At 34.7% G+C, this 19,216-nt stretch overlaps 1 protein-coding gene and 1 long non-coding RNA gene across 2 annotated transcripts in view; both read right to left on the bottom strand.

The window, feature by feature from the left end:
* Positions 1-6,293: 6,293 nt before the first annotated feature.
* On the bottom strand, positions 6,294-7,489 carry LOC124898188. Its single transcript, XR_007055111.1, has 3 exons — positions 7,004-7,489; positions 6,498-6,863; positions 6,294-6,419 (listed from the first exon to the last, which is right to left on the bottom strand). It is a non-coding gene; the product is annotated as an uncharacterized LOC124898188 (long non-coding RNA).
* A 5,665-nt stretch (positions 7,490-13,154) lies between these two features.
* LOC107868037 (ABC transporter G family member 25) overlaps positions 13,155-19,216 on the bottom strand; it is a 26,111-nt gene continuing 20,049 nt past the window's right edge. Inside the window, exon 3 of the mRNA XM_016714602.2 lies at positions 13,155-14,488. Coding sequence (XP_016570088.1) covers positions 13,470-14,488 — 1,019 coding nt within the window. The 3' untranslated portion in view covers positions 13,155-13,469. The remainder of the gene's footprint in view (positions 14,489-19,216) is intronic.

Below are 19,216 nucleotides of genomic sequence, written 5' to 3'. Positions count from 1 at the left end.
ACAGGATGACCAAATCAGGTTATTTTCTTCCAACACATCCCTCTTATTCCACCGAGGATTATGCCAAACTCTATATCAGGGAGTTGGTTAGATTACAAAGTGTTTTGTTGTCTATTATTTCTGACAGAGGTACCCAGTTAACCTCTTATTTCTAGAAAGCATTCCAAAAGGGTATTGGTACCCAAGTTCATCCTAGTACAACCTTTCATCCCTAGATAGATGGTCAACCAGAAAGGACCATTCAGACTTTAAAAGATATGCTACAAGCGTGTGCAATTGATTTCAAGGGTAGTTGGGATGATCACTTGCCTTTAATTGAGTTTGGATACAATAACAACTATCATTCCTACATTTGAATGGCTCCATTCAAAGCTCTCTATGATAGGAGATGCAGAAATCTAATAGGTTGGCTCAAAGTTAGTGAGGCCTCAGTTATAGGGCTTGACTTAGTATTCGATTCCTTAGAAAAATTCTAGTTGATTAGAGAAAGACTCTGTGCTGCTTAGAGTCGATAAAATCCTTATGCAGATGTGCGCAGAGAGAATCTCAAGTTCAAGATTAATGACTATGTTTAACTAAAGATCTCTCCTATGAAGGGAGTGAAGAGATTCAGCAAGAAGAGAAAGCTCAGTCCCCAATATATCGGTCCCTTCAAAATCCTCAGTCATTTTGGTAAGGTGGATTATGAGCTTGCTTCAGATCTAGCCTCAGTTCATCCAGTGTTCCATGTCTCTTTGCTCAAGAAGCGCATAGGTGACCCATTAGTTGTAGTACCTACAGAGGGATTTGATGTTCAAAACAACCTCCCTTTAGAGATCACAAGTTATTTGTCAAGTTCAGTAAGTGTGACTTTTGGCTAAGGTCAGTTGCTTTTCTGGGTCATATCATTTCTTCTGAGGGTATTAGAGTTGATCCCCAAAAGATTGAAGCTATTAGAAATTGTCCTAGACCTATTTCTCCGACTGATATTTGAAGTTTCTTGGGTTTAGCTGGCTATTACCGTCGTTTTCTTCAGGGTTTATCCTTTATAGAGTCTCCTATGACTCGGTTGACCCAAAAGAAAGTAAAGTTCTTGTGGTCCGAATCTTGTGAGAAGGGTTTTCAGGAGTTGAAGACTCGACTCACTTCAGCCCCTGTTTTGACTTTGCCTGATGGTGTTAATGGTTTTGTGGTGTACTGTGATGCTTCGAGAGTTGGGTTGGGTTGCGTATTGATGCAGAAGGGTAAGGTGATAGCTTATGCTTCTAGACAATTGAAACCCCATGAGAAAAATTACCCCACCTATGACCTTGAGTTAGCTGCTTTGTGTTTGCTTCGAAAATCTGGAGATACTATTTGTATAGTGTCTATGTTGATGTTTTCACTGATCATAAGAGTCTGCAGTATGTGTTTACCCAGAGAGAATTGAATCTTAGGCAGAGACGATAGTTAGAATTATTAAAAGACTATAATATAAGTGTGCTGTACCATCCATGCAAGGCCAATGTTGTGGCAGATGCCCTAAGTAGAGTGTCCATGGGTAGTGTTTCGCATGTGGCAGAAAGTAAGAAAGAGTTGGCTCGTGATGTACATAGTTTAGCTAGATTGGGGGTTAGGTTGTTTGACTTTGTTGAAGGTAGTATAGGGGTTCAGAGTAGTTCCGAATCCTCCTTGGTTTCGAAAGTGAAGGAAAAGTAATACTTAGATGCTAGTTTGGTCAGACTGAAGGAGTCAGTCAAGGACCGAAAAGTAGGAAGATGGTGTGTTGAGATTGTAGGGTAGATTGTTTGTCCCGAATGTTGATGATCTGAGACAGAGAATTATGGCTGAAGCGCACGGGGTACAATATTCTATTCATCCTGGTGCCACCAAGATGTACCGAGACTTGCGAGAATCTATTAGTGGAGTGGCATAAAGAAATATATAGCAGCGTTTGTAGCTAAGTGTGCAACATGCCAACAGGTTAAGGTTGAACACCAAAGATCTGGTGGTATGATGCAAGAGTTTAGTATTCCTACCTGGAAGTGGAAAGAGATAAATATAGACTTCGTGATTGATTTACCTCCTTCCTGACGCCATCATGATTCTATTTGGGTTGTGGTTGATAGGTTGACTAAGTCTGCGCATTTCTTGCCTGTTCATACTTTATATACTACTAAGGATTACGCTAGATTGTATATCCGAGAGCTAGTCAGACTGCACGGAGTTCCCTTGTCTATCATTTTGGATAGGGGTACTCAATTCACTTTGCAATTTTGGAAAGCTTTTCAGAAGAGTCTTGGTACCCAAGTGCTTTTGAGTTCTGCTTTTCATCCGCAGACCGATAGTCAGGGTGAGCGGACCATCCAGACCTTAGAGGATATGTTAAGAGCTTTTACACTTGACTTTAAGGGAAGTTGGGATGATCACTTACCGTTGATAGAGGTTGCTTACAATAACAGTTTCCACTCTAGTATTGGCATGGCTCCATTTGAAGTCTTATATAGGAGGAAGTGTAGATCACCCATTGGTTGGTTCGTGGTGGGTGAAGCGACTGTGAGTGGTCCTAATTCGGTATTTGAGGCTATGGAACAAGTTAAGTTGATTAGAGAAAGGTTGAAAACTGTGCAGAGTCGTCAGAAGTCATATGCGGATGTTAGAAGGAGAGACATTAAGTTTGAAGTTGGTGACCTAGTGTATCTGAAAATTTCACCCATGAGGGGGGTGAAGAGATTCGAAAAGAAGGGAAAGCTTAGTCCCCGTTATGTTGGTCCTTACAAAATTCTTAGCCGTGTTGGTAAGGTAGCTTATGAGGTCGAGTTGTCTTTCGAGTTGTCCTCTGTTCATCTAATATTCCATGTCTCCATACTTAGAAAGCATATTAGCGATGTTGTGGTAGTAGATTCCTCTGTGAGTGCTGACATTCAAGAAAATCTTTCTTTTGATGAGATTTCTGCTGAGATTCTTGATTTCAGTGTCTGAAGACTAAGGAACAAAGAATTTCCCTTAGTCAAGGTATTGTGGCGAAACCAATCTGTTGAGGGTGCAACTTGGGAAGCTGAGGCAGATATACGATCCTACCCGCACCTATTTTCTGCGAACTCCAATCAAGCCAAAGGTACCATTATTTCCTAAATCATGCACTTTTGATAAAAGTTGTTGCAATTCAGCTGTCATTTATTATGTGTTCAACTGTAGTTTCTTGAATTTATGCATTTTATGTTGCATTCGGAGTGAGAAATGATGTGGTGATGAGTCTAACGAATGGTTTCAGCTGTATGCTCTATTCCCTATCTAATCTTGGCATGTCTAGCGTCATTCGAGGATGAATGTTTTCAGGGGGGATGATGTAATACCCCGAGAAATTTTTCGTTAAAATTTTGTGCGTAAACGTCTTAGGTTCTATCTTCTAGGATGAATTATAAATTTTCCGTATGGAATGTCTTAGATTATGACCCACCATTGCGTAGAGTATCAAATAATCTTTCCAATGATATGTGGATCATCCAAAATAGACACCCGAGCATTGAGTTATGAACATTCCAATCGAACCGTGAATAGTAGTGAACAGTAAAACATGCAGGAAAAAGTACTGAGGCCTGGCATATTTTTTCTCCAACTTTAAATGATCATAACTCTTGTACATAATGATCTGGTGATCTACTATATATCAACGGAAAGCTATATAAGTCCTCTTTCCAATGAAATTGGTTTTATCCAATTTGTCTATTGGAGCAAAAAGTTATGGTCAATCCTCTACAGCCTACCAAAAGTGAATTGTTGGCTCAATTTCAAACAATCATAACTCCTCGTACACAATGATCTGGGTGAGATACTATATATCAACGGAAAGATGTGAGAGTCCTTTTTCTAATGAAATTAGTTTTATCCAATTTAGATATTTGAGTAAAATGTTATGGTTGATCTACTTTAGACTATCAAAACAGTCCACCAAAGGACAGATTCGAGAATTATTTGATTTTTAGGGGCATTTTGGTTATTACCCCTTACCCAAAACCCATCCAAACCCTATATTAAAGCCTATTAGAAGCATTATATGTTGTATTTCATCAAATTTCCTCAAAAAAAAACCCTAAACTCCTACATCCAACTTCAAGAACCTCCAAAGTTCACCATTAATTCTGCAAATTTATGCAAGATTCCAAGTTCCTAGTTCAAAAACTTCAAGAACCTCCAAAGTTCACCTTTAATTCTGCAAATTTATTTAAGATTCCAAGTTCCTAGTTCAAGAACTCCAAGAACCATCATTCAAAGGCACGATTAACATCTCAAAAATGAGTATCGATCTAAAGTTCATCATTCAAGGTATGTGGGCTTTTTCAACAAGAACTCTCTTTCGTTCTTGTGCCCAAAAGTAATTTTCTTTACAAAGGCATGATTTTTATTTGATTTTTACAAGTTTGAAGCATAAACCCATATCTTATGATGATTATTATGAAATCTTGATGTTTATGATTTTAATAGATGAATTTACATGTGTGGAGATATAAAGCATGAATATTGAACGATATTTATCATGATTTTGATATTTGGGTCATGAATCCCCATTGGAAATTATGTTTTTTTGAGAAAGTGTATGTTATAAGCACGTTGATGTTGAATATTTGAGATATTTTGAATGATTTGACCTTTTGGTCTTAATGGAGTTGTTTTGAACTCGAGTGTGAAAGAAATTCACAACATGGTTGATTTTGATAGATGGGAAGCATGATGGTTCCCAATGCATATTTATATATTACTGAAATTGTTTTGTTGTGGATTGTCTTTGAAATAATCTGAGCTAATTCCGGGAGAAATCTTTAGCACTGAGTGGGAGGTATAAAGCGACCTTACTTCCCTAGAACTATGTGCCCCCTGTAGGAGTGAGCCTAAGGCTGATTTATATTGTGATCACTAGTTTGTGTGGATTTGATATCGATAGTCCTACTCCGATTGCAAGGATAATACGGCTCTCCCCAACGTGGGTTGTACATTGGATTCCATGTAGCTCACATGATTTATGTTGGTTATAGGATCTCCCAGCATGTGTGTGTTTCCTTGTGTCTATGGTGAATGGTGAAGTGATTTGAAAGTGGAATTGTGAAGTTATTCTTTCGAAAGATTTAAATGATTTTTACATTATGAGAATTGATATTCTTGATGAACTGAAAGTGATTGACAAATTATATGATGACTCACATGTGTTATTATACTTATTTCATCCTCTCATGATTATGATGATTTTCTTCGGGCTATGTGAGTCTTTCATACATCCTGCATATTTCTTATAAATATTTATGATGATGATGTTTATAAAACTGCATACACCCCCATATACTCAGTTTTTTTCCATGGTACTGACCCACATCTTCGGATGTGGGCTGCATTTTCTCGAAATGTAGGTTCAGGTACTCAGTTCTAGGTTCGACAGTGATTCTTCGAGCACGCTGTTCTACATCCTCTGTCATGGTGAGTCCTCATGTTTCGAGGACGTGATGTCTGATGTTGGTTTCACGGAATTGTTTACATTTGATAACTGAGTATGAGTCAGTTGGGGCATGCTTCAATGGCTCGCTGGTTTTATTAATTTTCTTAAAGGCTTGTCAGACTAGTATAGATGTTGGGAGTTGACTAATAAGTCGTATTTTGTTATCTTTCTGAAATTCTTTTATTCTTGGATGATGATTACTCTGTTGATATTTGAGGGTTATTTATAGAAACCCCGTTGATTCGTGTTGAACTGAATGAAAATGGCTCAAAGGGTTAGCTTGGGGCTACTTGTAGCCTCAAGCACCGTGTGACGCTTCGGGACTTGTTTTTGGGGCGTTACAATTGGGTACCAAGCGTGGGATCATATTTCACAGGAATATAGTATGCGCAACTATCAGAAGGCCTACTCCGGACAATTTAATCCACTCGACGATGAGGCGTATTGGCCTCCAAGTCCTTTTACTATGATAGCGAACAAAAGATTTCTACAAAAATTGAACTCAAAAAAAATAACTCGCATACATAATGAAATGGATGTTCCAGCAAGTACGCTCTCTCGAAAGTGCTCATTATGCAAACATACTGGCCATGATAAGCGCAATTGTCCCTCGCGAAATCGCAACGCTAGTTCATCTCACGTTAGAAATACCTTATGAGTATACCTGCGTGTCATTGGGAGGTCTGACCTATGTGGGGAGGGTATCACACTGGCGTATTTATCTGGCTTGGCAAATGGAGGTAGGAAAAGACATACTATCAAGCTAATAACAAAATTAACAAAAACATAAGTATATATTATAAAGAATATCTTAAACTACAAAGTTAAGATGTGTCTCAACGTAAAAACCACTCGATGTCGGCATAGCATAACCCATCAAAGACTCCAAGCTACGACCAAACGTCGACATATCAAACATCTCGTTGGTATGTTGTGTGAATGTTTGCCCAACATTTTGAGTACCAGAGGGGCCCTACAATAAGACATACACCATTATGGCATTATAACAATACATAACTCTTTAGTTAGGAAAAAATATTGTATTACTTACTGGAATGGCCTTAGATGGAACGACAGAAGTAGACGGTGATGGCTCATTAAAAAATTCATGTACATCTGTGTTGCGGGGTCGTCCCCTTGGACGACCACGTCCTGGGCCTATACCCCGGCCTTCACCACGTCCCCGAGCACTTGCATTGTAATAGGACAATTCAACGTCACAAAATAGCCCATCTGGCGGTATGGCATCACGAGCCTCCTTAAATGTCTACGTTACCACACTCTCTATTTCATGTCCCCATAAAGCATGTGCAGGATCCTTTTGCACTTCGAACGAAATATTGAGGATCTTGTGAAGTCCCCTCGACAATGCAGTAACAGTACCAGCATGAGGAACAAATTCTGCTCTGTACTTTTCCTGTAGATAGAGGTAGAGAAAAGAACATTATAAAATTATAGTATATTACTATATTCTAGTCTAGAAAAAATCAAACAAATACAAACTCATGCATCATATAGGTATGTTTTGTTACGAAAAAATTATAAATTTATAAGTACCTTTATAGCAGGGTTGCCTATCAATAATCGTCCGTGACTCAAGTACCATAGTGTATAATCTCTCAGTATAGCACCATGGACTGGCACAGCCAATTTTTCATGTCAATCCCTCCAAGCATCAAAATAACGACCTATAGCTCAACCAACGACTGACCCGCCCTAGTACGCAAATTAACGTCAAAGTGCTTGGGTTTCCACTCTGGGGGCTCGGGTATGTGTTGAGGAAAACCAAATTATCGCATCACCCTATCAGGCACGTGGTACTCACCTACCTCTAAGAAAAGTAAAGGCACTCGTGCAGTCCATACCGACCTGTCAATCTTGGAACACAAGGGCAGTGTATGCAATATTGCATCGTATGGTCTCCACACAAACTATGTTACATAAAGACAATTAGATGGATTAATAAGATAAATCATATGCTTTAACAACCACCTCAACATATGCTTGTTAACAACAACGTCAGCATAAATATAATTAAATGGATTTATAAGAGCAATCATATCCTTTTTATGCATTATGCAACCAGAAGATTTAACCATTACATTAAAAGTTTTTGAACATTACTATAATTAATTTATATACTTGAAAATTACAATAAAAGTAACAAGCAATCACAATAATTAACAACTTCAAATATTCTTATATAAATTTACTAGTCTTACTAGCATACAAACATCACTATCATTTATATCACAATACCCACTTTATTACTTATATTGTTGTCCCACTTGACTGAATCATAACAACTAATAAAATACAACAAAATTATTCTAAAGTCCTTCTAGTATGTTAATCCACTAACATCTCACATTCAGCATGAGTTAGTAAGACTAACCTGCACCTCCGTCATGTGATCTATCTGACCTCTAATAACTATAAGAGAGTAATGTGACTCGGTGTTTCTTTCAACGCCCCTTGTCCATCTCGTGGCATATGGCAGTGCAGCGTCATCATCCTCCAACTCATATAGTCCTGGCTGTAGAGGCAACATTCTTTCCCAACACCATACCTTAAAGTGAAAAAATAAATTAGTTAACAAATCATACACATATTACATTTGAACACTATTATAACGAAACTTATTTAATTACTTGAATAGGTGGTAGATATACGTATAAAATGTGTGAACCTTTATATGACGCGCAACACAGTGACCTGTATAAGTAGGCTAATACTGCACTGCCCCAACTATAGCTACCAACAGACCCAATGGGGTCTAGGAATGCCAGAAAATGTAGCCTAATATTGATGCCCGAAGAGTTTAGGAATAAGATTCCCCCGAGAATCACCAGCATGTATAATCGGGCAATCTTCTCCACCCTGGTAACTGGAGTAACATCTCTAATCGGTTCCATTTCTAACTCATCTTTAATGAAATCGGTTAAATTCGTTAAACTCACAAAACCCCTGCCACTAATGGGCCTAACATATCCCGTGAGGGCCTCTAGCATATCACGCCACGACCGATCCCTACCGAAAACATTTGCTAGATTAATTGGGTGACCATTAACACGCAAACCAAATAGGACTTGTACATCCTGAAGTGTGATCGTTGCCTTACCGAAAGGCAAGTGAGAGCAATGACTTTTCGGCCTCCATCTCTCAATCATGGTCGTAATAAGATGTCGATCATACTGCATTCTACCAACTCTTACGATATCATATAAACCCGAACTGGATAAGTATTCTTTAACGCGCTGATGCGGTATGTGTAAGGTAAATAAAAACCAAGCCTTCTCGATCCTGATAGGCCTGATGCACAAATCGTAGGGTATTTTTTCTTTCCACAAATACTCCGATCAATGATGACTCTGTAGTGTAAGTAGTGTAGGTTCAACAGGACCAAGATTTACGACACATTCCATTTTAATTAACAACCTGCACCCATAATTAAATTTAGTTCATTCATTCAAATGCGTTCAAAAAATTAAGATTTGACCGTAATTGATAAATTTTGTGTAAGTTATTAGGAAACTATAACCCTATTTTTTATAAAACTTAAAACCAACAATATAAGCAATCTCATATCGGTGGAGTTTCAAAACTTTAAAAGTCAACTCCGTTAGTTGATCGTTAACACAAAAGTGAAAAACATAATAAATTATTACGTTTAGCCTATTTTGGTAACTTTTTAAATAGGTGGCCTATTTTGGTCACTTTTTTAGTTTCGTGGCTCATTTTTGGTTCCGAGTTCTCTTCTAATACAGCTTCAAAGTTAAGATTTAGAATCGATGCAACAAAATATTGAGTAGTAAAAATATTGTAGATACTAACAAAATTAATGAGAGTGATTAGTTAAGTTTTACCTAAGTACTTTAGAATGAAGAAATTGTTCAGTGATTCTATTTTATTAAAATAAAGTTGAAAATTATTCAACTTTTAAACTTTATATTATCAGTGTCTTTAACTGATTTTTATAGTCCAGTTTTTTCTTGGAAATAATATCTAAGTTACTACGTTGATTTGTAAACTTTTAATATATTTGAGTATATATTTATCGGTGAAAATGTAATATGTAAAGAATAGCATTTATATTTGGAAAAAATACAATATAATTTATATTCTATAATTTTTTAAAACTATCAAAATCATCCACACTAGACTTCCTATCTTAAACAAACAAACCAACTTGCTTATAAAATTTATCAATGCTTAGCTTAAAAAATACTCATATATTTACAAATAAGCTGAAGACAAAAAGTACTACTATAATTTTTATTTATAGTTCAAATTATTTAAGATAGATCATGTTCATGCAGGTTCAATCATTTCAAATTGAAAGAAATTAGTGACATAACACCAAACGAGAAAATACTCAAATAAAATTTATAGTAGCAGTCTTCTTTTTTTTTTCTTCTGACAAACAAAAATTCAGCAGATATGCTACATGCTTGAATCTAGAGTTTTAGATATGAATTCGACATAACCCAATAAATTTGGTAATGCATTTGTTCGTAAATTCACTAAAATTATATCAGTAATTCATCGAGAACAACCTAATAAATTGTCTTTACTAAAATCAAATTCATAAACTTCAAATTTTGAATCGACCACGTACGAATTGCATATCAAACAACAGTAAAAAGGTCATTTTCCTCTTGACTTGTCCCAGACCGATAATATCACACTCGTTGTTTCCATATTTTAGGTATATAGTGAAGTATACCTCCCTTCTATATTTCATATATCGTTAAAAAAAGACATTTCTTACTCAATAAAATGACTCAATCTTACTCGTACCTATTCAATAAAATGACTCAAGGTTTCTGACACCTTCTAAGAAGAAAAAAGGACTCAATCTTACTCATACCAACGTCCACACTTTTGTCATTTTCAATCGTCACTCTAAACATCAGTACAAATTTAAATAAAATTTAAAATTAAATTATAAAAACATACCTAACTTGATGTTCTCAAAGTTAGAAAGTGGGGTCGCCGGTAAATGGGGTCGCCGGAAAGTGGGGGGGCCGTTCTTGGTGGGACAAAGTAAAAAAGAAAGTTAAATTTTTGGGGGACCAGATGCATGTCTATCAAAATGGATTAACCCTACATCTGAAGTACTACAAGTAATAAAGTTTAAAACGTAATAAAATGATAGGTTTTTCACTCTCTATTCTGAAAAGTCTTTAGTTCCTTTAATTCACATGACAAAAGTAGGTGGGGACGGTGAATTTTTAAAAAGTTGAAAACGTAACATTTTGTTACGTATAATTACATTTTTTCTGAAAATCAATATTTTATGATTTGACAATACACTGAATTTAATTTTATCGATAAATGTACAATAAACGCATAAAACGTAATTTTTTTTTATGTTTTTATACTTTTTCTGACACTGCCTAATAAATTATTACGTTTTATACATAAATTTACAAAACGTAATAATTATTACGTTTTATTAAAAGTCAACTCCATTAGTTGACCGTTAACAAAAAAAGTGAAAAACGTAATATATTATTACGTTTAGCTTATTTTGGTAATTTTTTAAATAGGTGGCCTATTTTGGTTACTTTTTTAGTTCCGCGGCTCATTTTGGTCGCGAGTTCCAAGAATTTCAACTAATTATACATCATCGTTGAATGTATCTGGGAGCTAATTATGTATCTCAATATACCTAAAATTTTAAAAATATATCGGAAGGCGGGAGCTAGTTATGTATCTTTATAAGGGAAAAATATATTCGTTGGATATGTTATGTATCTCAACAGACCCAATCAGAAAAAAATTATCGGGGGCTAATTATGTATCTTTACAACGAAAAAAAAATGTATTTCTTTTGATATATCGAAAGTTAATTATGTATTTTGACAGACCTAAAATCGTGCTCTTCATTAATTATGCAAAATATAGATATTTTTTATAATTAAGCACCAAACTGTCAAAATTTATATTTTTTATCCTATATTTTATTTGATCCAACTCGAGTTAAAAGGGCTGGTCTCTGCACGTATGCTTGCTTGGTTGAATTAAAGAGTTTCATTTGACCGGAATTTTATTTATGCAAAAATCAATCAATTTTGGAGCCGTGTCTTTTCAATATTTTTGATAGAAAATGGGTAGAGAGTAGAGACCGTCAGGGATAGGTGCTTGAAGGTATGGAAGAATTTACAGCAAGTCGAAATTCTTTGATAGAAGGTGGTTGATTAAAAACATGGTGATCAAGGTCGCTAATTGAAGCAAAGAAACTTGTATAAGAGATATTCCTGTTAAGAGTGTGGATTTATGTTCTTGTAACCATTTAGCGATGTTACTAATCAAAATGTTTAGGAATTTCTGAGATTTGAACGAAGAAGAAAGCTCTTTCCGATGAATTTTGTTTTGGAAAATTTGTAGAGCGTCTCTCACGAATCCATTTCCTTTTTGAGTGCACTTATTAGATTTTTGCCCTAATTTTTTTACTATATTTAAATTTTATTATTTCTTAGAAACAAAATAAAAGTTACCATAATTACTTTTACTTTTCTGAAAAAAAAAATATAATTATTTTTTATATTTGATTAACCTATTTCTTGAAAAAAAGGTTTAAGACATCTATAAATAGAACATCCCTTCTTATACCATAATACAATAGCATCCACAGTATAATTTTTAAAGTGTCTTTGTTTAGGGGGAGTTTTTCTCTTTAATAGTTTTATATTTTCTTTTATATTAGGGTTTTATACGTAGATCAATTTGTCAAACTATATAATAATCATATTTTTAGTATGTTTTTCTTTTCGTCTGATTTATCGTCTCAATAGTTTGCAACTAATAGCTTTCGCATGACGCCCTCTCAATTTCGAACCCAACAAGTGGTATCAGAGCTTACAGTTCAATGATCCAATGGTGTGGTGCGACGAAATTAAACAGGTTCAAAGCGGTTTCAAAATCAAGCTGCAAGCAATTTGATGATAATGAAGATATATATCCAAAAGTTATATGTCGAGATAATTGTCAATCATATTTTCAATAATCTGTTGTCACATATTTGAAAATAAAGCTCACTTTTAACCTTGCAAAAGAGCTCCAATATTTTTAACCCGAAAAGGGCTAATATATTTTTTAACCCTAAAAGCTCCATTTTTAAACATGTCAAACAGCAGTGATATATGAAAAATATATATGAAGAACGAAGATCATGCACAAGAAAAGGGAGGATCAAGAATATTTTGAAGAAAATCAAGCCAAAAAAAAAAGATTTGTTAGGATTTTTATCCTGATTTTCTTATTATATTTAAGTTTTATTTTCTCTTAGAAGGAAAATAAAATTTACCATAATTACTTTTACTTTTCCTGAAAGAAAAAATATAATTTTTTTTTCATATTTGGCTAACCTCTTTCAAAGGTTTTGGACATTTATAAATAGAAGATCCCACAATGTAGTCTTTAAAGTATCTTTGTTTAAGGGGAGATTTTCTCTCTAATAGTTTTATATTTTCTTTTATGTTAGGTTTTAATATGTAGGTCAATTGACCAAACTATATAATAATCATATTTTTAGTATGTTTTTTTTTTCGTATTTATCGTCTCAATAGTTTGCACCCTCTCGATTTCGAATCCATCACTACTAGTATCACAGATGATTTCTTTTTTCCTTTTCCTACTTTCTACTTATAGTCAAAGATCATGAGCAGCGGTAGCAGAGTAGGCAAGACCCAGTGATCACTTATCAAAATAACTCATAAGAAAAGAAAATAATTTTTCGTTTCATAGGAGTGAAACTCCTGTTTTTGAGTACCATTAAATTGTACACATATGAGTTACAACGAATGCTGACCTTTCGCCAGTTTTAGGTGGCAAGTGAATCGCAACGTCTCTAGACTCTTTCCTCTTATAATACACTTGGAATTTTCCCTGCCCACTCCAGCTTTGTCAGTCACATATTCAGCAAGCATATACTGTTTCCCACATCCCCCACAAAACAAGCTAACAGATTTCATGTTCTAATGAAGTCAGAAGCTTTCCCCTCCCATTATCCCTATGTTTATGTTCGAATTCGCCTTAATGCAAGGTAAGCAATTAATCGATATCCAATAAACATTATCAGAAGGATTCCCAGGCTCGCGGATGGATGAATTTGACCTTTGACATCTTGTTCAATAAATTTGCAGCTAGCTCTGTCACTTCCCTGATGTGAACAGCCTAGCAAGTCCGAAATTTCCTGGCCTTCTCCAAATTGGACATATATAAGTAGTCGATAACAATAAAATGTGGTCGAAATGTACTTAATCCAAGCTAGGCAAGCTGGCACTTTGTGTACGTAGAACCCTCCCGTCAGAACGAATGCTAGCATCATGACAGTGATCACAGTCGAAGCTTGTTTAGCATCCATGATTATGGCGCCAAAGGCTAGACCAAACCCTTGTGACACTACCACATAGCCCAGCAAGACGAGTAGTGTCAAAAGGAATGCCAAGAGTTGTGGCTTTAACCCGGCCATCCAATATGTTATAATGAGGAAAAATGTAGGCAAGATAAGGTCCATGGGTAGATCTCCAACAATTCGTGCCATGAAATAGGAGGAGAGCGTATACATACCCGAAGCCCTTTCCTTCACGAATATGGCACGTTCTTGAGGGAAAGCAAAAACAGCATTAAACGACGGGAAAACACCCCAAAAGATGGAAATGAAGAAGAGGAGGCCAAGCCTGTCTTGTATATCCCTATAGTCAGAATGCCACCACATTGAACCAGCTAACAAAGAGGCTGCAATTACTTGAAACACTCTCAAATAATTGAAGGTTTCATGCTTTCTTTCTTTTAGCCCTCTTTGAAGGAGAATGCTAAATTGATTGAACCAATCGGAGACGTAATTTGTGCAAGTTCTTTTGGAACTAGAACACGAATAGGTTCCCGTGTGCAAGACTTCTTTAGGAACTGTGTCGATTGTATCCAAACAAGCTGCTTTGACCTTGGGAGCTAACGACTTGTTGTAAGTGGATCCCAAAGTTTGTTTTACGTTAGGCTTTTCTTTCTCACTTACTCCATCAAACTGGCAAACACCTGCATTGTGCCAAGTTACGCTTTTGTCAGAATTCCAATGTACAAAAAGAACTTTAGTGCTGCTTAGTTGTACATTTCAAAGAATTTAACTTCTATACAATGACATACATAGAGTCTCAACACTTCCAGGTCACTTAAAAGATTATTACAAGAGATAGTCCATAACAAATTAAGATCAGTAATATGGAAAATGGGACAAGTTACTGGCTACAATAGGTTTACAGATACTGATAAGATAAAAATTCCTCACATACCTCTTCTGTATATAAGTGATCATTCTAAAAAAGCAAAAACATAATTTTTAAGTCAAATTTCACTTTCTATCACAGTTGATCACTATTAGAAGCCAAGTGAGTTTACGATGGCTAAGTACTAGACCATGTCAATGCTCTCAAAACATAAGAAATAGTGTCCATGCTTTAGCTATAACTCATGCTTTATGCTTAAGCTAGAATAAATCAAGTGTAATTAATGAGGCCCTAGAGCATTTTTCTTTTAAACAAAAACCCGTTAAAAAATCTAAAACCAATTTTCTGCTTGAGCTAGCTTACAAGAACTTGTTTTAGAATTGCTAATGGCATCTTACTTATATTCACAAAAAAAAAAACGAAACACTTGCTACAAAGGAATATCAAATCATAGAAATAGAGAAATTGCTAGTTGCAAGATGTCATAATTCCATCAAGGCAAGGTACCGCTACAAAGAAAACTACTACTCTAGTATTAATTATTGTGGGCACCCCTAATAAAGACATCTAAATATTTAGGAATTTGATACTATGGGTGTGTTTGGTAGGAAGGTTTTCCAATTTTCTCATTTTTAGTTGGCTTAAAGCTTTTGAAAAATGTTTTTCAAATAAACTTATTTTTCTCAAATCTAAGCAAAAATGACTTCACTTCTGAAAGTAAAAAAAATATTTTTCAAAACTCTCTTTCAACCTTACTCTTAAATTAAAATATTCATACAACTCTCAAAATCACTCATCCCTACTCCGACCCCCAATCTCCTACCCCACCCCACCCTCTACTACCCCATCCAAACAAAATATTTCAAATTTTTTTTCTTACCTCATCCCCTATCCAAAACCCTACTCCCCCCACCCCGTCCAAAAAAAAAAATATTAAACTTTTTAAAAAATATTCAAGCTTTTTCTTAAATCCCTACCACCACCAATGTCCTCCCTCTCCCCTACCCCGACACCCACCCCTACTAGCCCATTCTTACTCCGCTCTTATTACCTATTTTGACAACCTCAATTCCCTCCCCCCAAAAAAATTATTTTTTAAAAATGAAATTAAATTTTTTTTCTTATCATATTCGTTCTTATTGTTTTTGCTAAACATATACAAATACTTTTAGAAAATATATATTTACCCAATTTGCATAACAAACACAAGAATATACGTAAGAAATAACTTATTTTTCTATCAAACGTTTTACCTCCTTCATATCGAGCACACCCTAAAAAAGTATTTTTCAGGGTCAAAAATAATTTTCTAAAACATATTTTTACTATTTAGCTAAACACTAAAATTTATTTTCTGAAAAATATTTTTTCATTCACCATCCAAACACTAGAAAATATTTTTCAAAAAATATTTTCCATCCACCAACCAAACATAAGAAAACAAGTAAGAAACCAACTTATTTTTCAAGAAAACATTAAAATATATTTTTGATGAAAAACATTTTCTCCATACCAAACACCCTATATTTGTCAAATCAAGTTGATTTTGCATCCTCCTGTCAAATATAGTCATCTATCTACAAGGTAAAATACCTTTCACCACGCCAATACTTTCCCAAATTATAAGATAAAGTATCTTGCTAAAATCTCAGTTTCTTTAATGTTACAATTGGAAAAAGCAGATATGTATCTTAAAAGTCGGGACAATAAAAAAGCCCTAAAGACATGCTTGCACTCAAAATATATATTAAAAGAAGAATAGGATTTGTATGACAAAAAACAAAGAGCATTTTATAAAAGTTAAAACAAAAAACAAAGAGACAATTAATTAATTAGTTGCACTAGCAAGTAATACTAGCATAGAGGAAGTAATTAAAGCTGTCCAATGTTGGTGGCAAAGGGTGGAAGTCCACTAAAATAACATAATGCTCTATAGTTACTGCTGCTGCTGATGGAAGACTTGGGGCCACCATCATCTCCACTACCTATTTTCTTCCTTCACAAATCACTATTCACAACACACAAAAAGTTCATTTTAGTGGGATGAATCTGAACGCCTATTGATTTGCAAGGGACCCTAACACGTGTTGCTCTTTGATAAACTTTTTAATATCAAAAGAGTCCCATGTAGAAAAAGTAGAACAAGAAAGAATTGTGTTCTTGTTGAATAATTGTGTTCTTGTTGAATAAAGGAAAGGAGGTGAATGAAAGAAGAAGAAAAGAATTCTTTATAGATCAAAGATGCCTATCAATTATTATTGAATTTAAAGTGAGGCCAGGTTCGAGTGTGACAACTGTAATTCATCATTGTAGCATAAAGTATATATAGACACACTAAATCAAAAGGTTGTCAATTCTCTTTCCATGTTTCGAGATATAATTGGCAAGTGACACTTATCGTGTTCTTACTATTCATGGATTTCCTTTGAGGGGGGATAAGGACTTATTATATTATTGTTCAAAAATACTGTATGCGTGTCAGATTATTAATTAATTATTCTATTTAGAGGATTCAAATAACATGACCAAGAATCTTAATAAGAGGGATTGGTTTGGAGTTATGATCTATAATTGAACTAATTCTAAACTATTTCAACTGCTTCGCTTAAATCATAATGGAATTCTATGTTACTACTATTGCATTACATCTATACAGAGAAAGAAGTCATCGACTATAAGGTAGGTGCAAACTCTGACCCTACACTTGCAATGGTAGTCATATGATTATAGCTACTGAACATTGAACTTAGAAAGTGAACATCATAACAAACTGTAGATACAATGAAAATGACCAAGGTTGATAAAGCACGACGAATCAATTCACATTAGCCGCTAGACATTTTGAACCAAGAATAACATCCATTTTTTATTTTATGTAGTTGACAAAAATATCATACTACTAGGAACTAATGGTCCTAAAAATAGAGGAGGTTTGAAATTATCTCAGCCAATAAATATAAAAAGGGCAAAATTCATAAATAACATATTTATCCTCTTAATTATGAGTTTCATAGCAACAGTGTCATAATTACATAATATAGCAAATTGTATTTTGTATTTTTGCAAACCGTTGCTATAAAAATACAAATACAGACAAGTACATATGCTACAAAATGCAATTTGATAAAAGTGTTACTATTTTTTATAATTTAATACTTAAGTATGCTACTTTATGTATTTTTTCCATATGAAAATCCTTGTATATCTTGATGCAACCTTTATTTTCCTCAAATATTTTGATCCATCTGATAAACATAATATACACATCCAAGATTTCCAAGAGCCTTACTATAATGCTTACCCTCTTAGCCTCTCGGATAAACAGCAAGGCGTGTGGCTTGTACAAACTAGAAAAGCATGTGCTATTCTATTACTATCCCATATGAGATAACACCCAACAACATATGAGGGTCCAAAAAGCAAAATTTAAAAAAAAAAAAAATCAATTTCTCAAAGTAGATCTGTGTCTATAGGTAAAAGTTGGAAAGGGTGCTGCTGGAATCATTAACAAAAACACATTATTAAATTAAGGAAAGATACATGTGGAGCCTAGCTAATTCTTCAAAGTTTAGGAGGAGAGTTTTGAGGTGCTTTCTTTTTCTTTTCTTTTTTTTTTTTGGAGGTGGGGTTAAGTGCTCATTTGTACTAACCAGTTGGTCCCATATTACGAATGGATGCCAATCTACGCAAGCAATGTTGTCACCACTTCTATGATCCATGTTATCAACATGTTGTCCAATACTCCAATCACAAATCAAAGAAAATGAGCAAAGCTCGTTTTAGAGTTAATATATAAAAATGATCTTGACATCAAATTATAACTTTGTCCTTAAACTTTGATAGTGCACAAATAAGACCTTTAACTATTCAAAACCTGAACAAATATGACCTCCGATTTTGCAACCCCATGCGTGAGTCTGACTCGCGCCTACGTGGAAAGGTAACCCAATCACACAGTGCCACGTCGTTAAAAGGGCTGACTTAAAGAGAGGTCATATTTGTACAGTTTTGAATAGTTAAAGGTCATATTTGTGCACTGTCAAAGTTTTTCTTTTTGTGTTAAAACGACGTCGTTTTTTTTTTTTATTATTATTATTATTATTATTAGTATTAGTATTTTATTTTAAATTTATTTTTATAGTAGCAGCACTTAACTTTTTTTTAATTTAAAAAAATTATTATTATTATTATTATTTTATTTATTTTTATAGCAGCAGCACCTAACTTTTTTTTAATTAGAAAAAAAAACAACACTAGCAGGGATCGAACCCGCATAATAGGCTGAAAAAGCGCCCTAGAAGAGCAAATAACACCACTATACTATCTAAGTGTCTTGTTCATGTGGTTCAACATTAATATACGTACATAAATATACATTTTCTATCTTATATATATACAACGTAATTTTTTTACCGAGGAGGTTCGGATGGACCCCATGGCAACCACGTAAGTCCGCCCCTCGTTAATTTAATAACGTTAATTTAATAACATTTTAATTACGTTAATTTGATAACGTTAATTTAATATACTACTACTACTA

This window comes from Capsicum annuum, chromosome 4, assembly GCF_002878395.1.
Source record: "Capsicum annuum cultivar UCD-10X-F1 chromosome 4, UCD10Xv1.1, whole genome shotgun sequence".
In the NCBI taxonomy this organism is placed as follows: Eukaryota; Viridiplantae; Streptophyta; class Magnoliopsida; order Solanales; family Solanaceae; genus Capsicum; species Capsicum annuum.
The sequence above is the reverse complement of the archived record's forward strand: the minus strand, read 5'-3'. Positions and strand labels throughout refer to the sequence as shown.